At 33.3% G+C, this 4,780-nt stretch overlaps 1 protein-coding gene across 1 annotated transcript; it reads right to left on the reverse strand.

Moving 5' to 3' along the window:
- Nucleotides 1-2,123: 2,123 nt before the first annotated feature.
- On the reverse strand, nucleotides 2,124-4,038 carry LOC116116099 (mitochondrial import receptor subunit TOM5 homolog). The gene is made up of 2 exons (XM_031402207.1): nucleotides 3,886-4,038; nucleotides 2,124-2,392 (listed from the first exon to the last, which is right to left on the reverse strand). The coding sequence occupies exons 1-2, from the start codon at nucleotides 3,970-3,972 to the stop codon at nucleotides 2,315-2,317; spliced, it is 165 nt and encodes a 54-aa protein (XP_031258067.1). The 5' UTR covers nucleotides 3,973-4,038; the 3' UTR covers nucleotides 2,124-2,314.
- Nucleotides 4,039-4,780: the final 742 nt, after the last annotated feature.

The following is a 4,780-nucleotide window of genomic DNA, read 5'->3' on the forward strand; positions in this document are numbered from 1 at the left end:
CTTTTGACAAACATAAGTTGATTCGTTTGTGCAGTTTCATCCATCTGATTTTGCATTTGAGTTGATGATACTTGAGAACCAGACTGAGACTTATGTTATTGACATGCATTCTGTGAGGAATTTGCTAAGTTACAAGGAATTGTGATTTGGCTAAGAATTTAGTTGGTTTAAAAAAGACATTTTGTATCCATTGTGTATAAGCTTGTGAAACTTGCATTGGTTTTACCAGTTGCGACTGCGACCATTGAAGGGCTTTTTCTGTAATGAATATTGTGAAAGTCGGTTACACAATCGAATGGGAGATCAATGGATGAATGATTGTTTGGTCACCTATATTGGAGAAAGTGTATTTGATACAATTGACGATGAGTGATTATCCAATGTTTTAGAATATGAAAACTCGTCAGGACAATTGTAAAAAAATTGTTTTTTTGAATATGGATTGTTATTTTGTACTTTTTGTTGAAGTTCCACTAATGAAAAAAAAAATATAGTTTGATTGGTTTAAATTTTTTTTGTTTATTTTTTGCCCCATCGAGTGAAATTTCTGGATCCACCACTGGGATGGCTCGTGTATCCCCAACACATTCATAGCCTGGCTTGCTATTAAGAGGAAACTCCTCATCCAGACTATGCAACTCTGGCACACTAATGAAGTTTTGAGCTGCTCTTTTTGCAATGGTCCTTGTGATTCGCATGACATCTTCTTTAATTGCCCTTACAAAACTATTTAGGAGGCTGTCCAATCTAAAGGTAATTTCGAGCTCCTTTCTGGTGGATAATATTGTTTATGGTGTGCAACCTTTTCCGTGCAAAGCATACGCTACTATTAACAATTACTATTTGGGCTTCTATCTACATTATTTGGCAAGAAATGAACATCAAGCCGTGAAGCTATTGAAAGCTTATTGTGGAGAAGTTAGATTGCAGTTATTGTCTCTCAAATTCAAAAGAAATCCCAGAGTTCCTTCTACCTTGCAAAGATGGGATATTCCAGTTGCGTGAAGTGGATCCTCTTATAGTTGCTCTTTGATGCATACTATATAGACTTTTTTGTATAGTGGCCTCCTACTCACTTTGTCTTTAGGGGCTTGTTTTTGATGTGGCCCCTGCCTCGTTTTCATCTCTTGGGCATGTCCAAGATGATTCTAACGTGAGATTTTCCTATTTCTTTGTATTCTTTTTATTTTTTAATGAAATTACTGGATTACCCAAAAAAAGATAAACTAATTGAACATTTTGAAGTAAATCTTCTAAATATAAAAATTTAACAGCAAACACTCAGGCTTGTTTGATACATTATTTGAAATATGATATTCTGAAAAATTATTCTGAATAGTATAGGATAGAGTTCTAAGAATGTATTTGGTACATTTTTTAAAATATTTAAACCATTGTTAACCCCCTACATTTGTTAATTTAGCTAAACATCTCTCCTCCTAACAATAAAAGTTTATAAATTAACAAAAACATCTTTACTCACCCAATCGACTGTCAACAGTCGACCATCACCGTCGAACGGTGGCCAACAATCATCGAAATGGCGCACAACCGATTGGATTTGGCCACTAGTGGACCAATCTAACATTTTTCAACTAGATCCACTGTTTCCAACTAGATCTACAACCAAATTTCTAACTGTTGTTAACAACCAAAATATGGTCGTCGTCAATAGCCAGATCTAGTTGTTTTCGACCAGATCTGGTTGTTTTCAACCAGATCAACACATGATCAACCAAATCTAACTGATCATGCGTCGTTCCGACATTGGCAATGACCGACGATGACAACGACTGGCAACCAACAATGGTTGCTAACAACCGACAGTGGCTTGGGTGGGTGAGGATGTTTTTGTTAATTTATAAGCTTTTATTGTGAAAGGTAATTGTATGTTTTAAGTTAAATAGAATATGATTGAATTTTTAACTAATGGTGTTTTTACTGTTTACATTAAATAGGATAGTAGAATAGTGTTTTAAAAAGTGTACCAAACAGGGGGTTAAATCTTGAAATCAACTATCCACAACTGATACCTTGATATTCTGGTTTTCCTTTTGGCTTTCATAAATCTAGTACCTATAATTTTATTTGTTTTTGTGTTTTTGTTTAATTGACATATTAAATTATAAACTGAAGAACATTACTCAACTAAAGAGTATACCACAAAAGTTATAACATAATCCTAAAATTGATCCACAAAAATATGAAATACACCTTCAGTTTTGGAAATAAGTATGGGGTGGGGAGAAAACCCACATGGTGTTTACTTCAGTAGAAGATCAGCTCATTCTAAGGACGGACACTCCATCATTTCTCATATTGCCATAAGATCACCATAATTGCGCATCAGAAAAATCGATCCAGCAAACAACCCAGCAGCACGCAGCAGTTTCTACAAGAAAAAGGGAAACCATGAAATCACACTTACCAGGAGACAAATTAGACATCTAATCGAAACTAATAAGACTCCACTGCATCTGAAGAGAACTAACGCTTAAAAAGAGTTCATTGTTTTCAATAATAAAATAACATTTAGGATTTAGCAATAGAATTTGAACATCAAGTTGAATGTAACTAATGTTTATCACAGCAGGCTCTGTAAAATATAAATCACAAGGTAAAGGAAAAAGAACAAGCACATCAGCCGGAGCTTATTTCAATATGCACTCTAGATCCCAAATCTCATTCCTTTTTTACCATAAATTTTCTAGGTCTGACATGTAATCTGGAGCCGGTTCTAAACTTACTCAGATCAGAAACAAATGTTTCTATTAACTTTTCAACAGTTTTTCAACAAGCCCTTAATCTAAATATGAAATAATCATGAGGCAAACTATGAAATGCAGAAACCTGAATGCATTAAGGAATGACTGAATCCATTGATTCCAATCTATGAAACTAATTCAGGATTCGACTTTTGCAGGTAAAAAATTTAACATTGTTATGTGCTAAAATGGCGTTCACTTTAAATCAGTATATGAATGGAAGAAGCACCCTACCACCAGCCACACATATCCATCATTCATGAACCATCGAACATCTAAAATAGGGGATTAACGCTAACGCTATATGAAAGCTAACATTTAGACAATTCAAAATTTTGTCCTAAGACAATGTCATTAAGAAAAGTAGTAGTTAAAACATGTGCAATTCATCGGGTGAAATGAGAACAGAATTTCCAAAGATGGGTTAGTGTTTGGTTCTTTCAGAACAAAACAATTGCAGGGCAAAAATTTTATTAGATGGGTTTGAAACCTGACATCCTGCTTTTCTTTACTAAAATTCCCACGAAAATGGAAGACATATTCTTCTTCTGAAGGCTTACTTTTACTTGTCAGATACATTACCCAATAAAGCTTGGAGAGAAGATAAAAGATGAACTCTAACAACAATTCCTGCTGTCTAAACTATTATCCTCCATTCATCAAAACAAACATAAAGAGAAACAAACCCTTGATCTTGTTTCTTGTACGAAATTTCAAGTCACTCCACAAGCATGAAAAAGAACTAGTAGAGATAAAATAATCAATTTTGATTATTCGGTGAAATTCTCTTATATATACATAATGATAAGAATCCAAATTCATGCACTGAAACAAATTAACCAATCACTAAAATATCGATTCCACGTCCAAGAAACAATGCCCAGAAGAGCGCATTCAAAACCTAACCCTCAAATTAAAATAAAGTAGCAACAGTTTCTCAGTTTTACTAGGACCCAAGTACAGAGAAATTGAAATTTATTTCTTATCATATCCTAACACTTCTAAATAAGGAGTTAAGATATTGATGAATTGAAAAAAAGAAAAAAACTTTAAAGCAACGAAATATTGAAGAAGTTAGACGAGAGAGAGAGAGAGAGAGAGAGAGAGAGAGAAAGCAAACCACGTTGAGGGCCCATTTCTCCTCGTCGTGAATCTGAGAATGCCAGATGGTTTTCAGCTTATCAAGAGAAATCACGGAGTCCGCCATTGACGCTCTGTTAGAGAGAGAGTGTCTGTTCGATTTCGATGCTAGGGTTTTGGGTTTAGAGGGAAGCTAAAAGAGACTCTGGATGAGAGACCTATATTGCCATTGGGCTTTACGACGCAATTACCAAAATGACCTTAGAAAATAGAAAATGTAAAGATATAACGTATATAACCTTCATATATCGGTCAATAACGGTCAACATATACATATATTTATTTTTAGAGCTTATTACATTTTTCCCCTAAGGTACCGTAAAATCAAAATTCACCCCTCAAGTATCTGAAATGACATTTTACTTCTTATAGTCACTACTCCGTTAATGTTTTCATAATCTAATTAATACATTTTCCATGTTAATCAGTTAAATTAAACACTAATCCTAACAAAATATTAACAATAGGGGATAAATTGTTATTTATGATATCTAAAAGGGCAAATAATAAAATTCCTCCAAAAGTTTTGAAATAAACATTAAATTTTAGGTGTTAAAAAAATAAATAAAAATATTCATAAATATAAAATTAACTCATAATAATAAAATTTTTAATGGGTCAATAACAGTGACAGATTTTTTTTTTTTTTTGAAAAACATTAGGATAATGTTTGTTATTAGATAAAGTCCAGGGGTAGTTTTATTTTTATTTGTTATTTTCTTAAATATAGTAATTTGTTTGCATAAATTGGTAGATTTTTCTTAAATAAGATGGATTCTCATTAACCAATCAAAATAAACATGCAAAAAAGGTACCACACGTATTCTGACACGTGGATGTCCCAGTCATTTATCATCCACTTCTGTGCTGTCCAT

This window comes from Pistacia vera, unplaced genomic scaffold (genome assembly GCF_008641045.1).
Source record: "Pistacia vera cultivar Batoury unplaced genomic scaffold, PisVer_v2 Contig760, whole genome shotgun sequence".
NCBI lineage: Eukaryota > Viridiplantae > Streptophyta > Magnoliopsida > Sapindales > Anacardiaceae > Pistacia > Pistacia vera.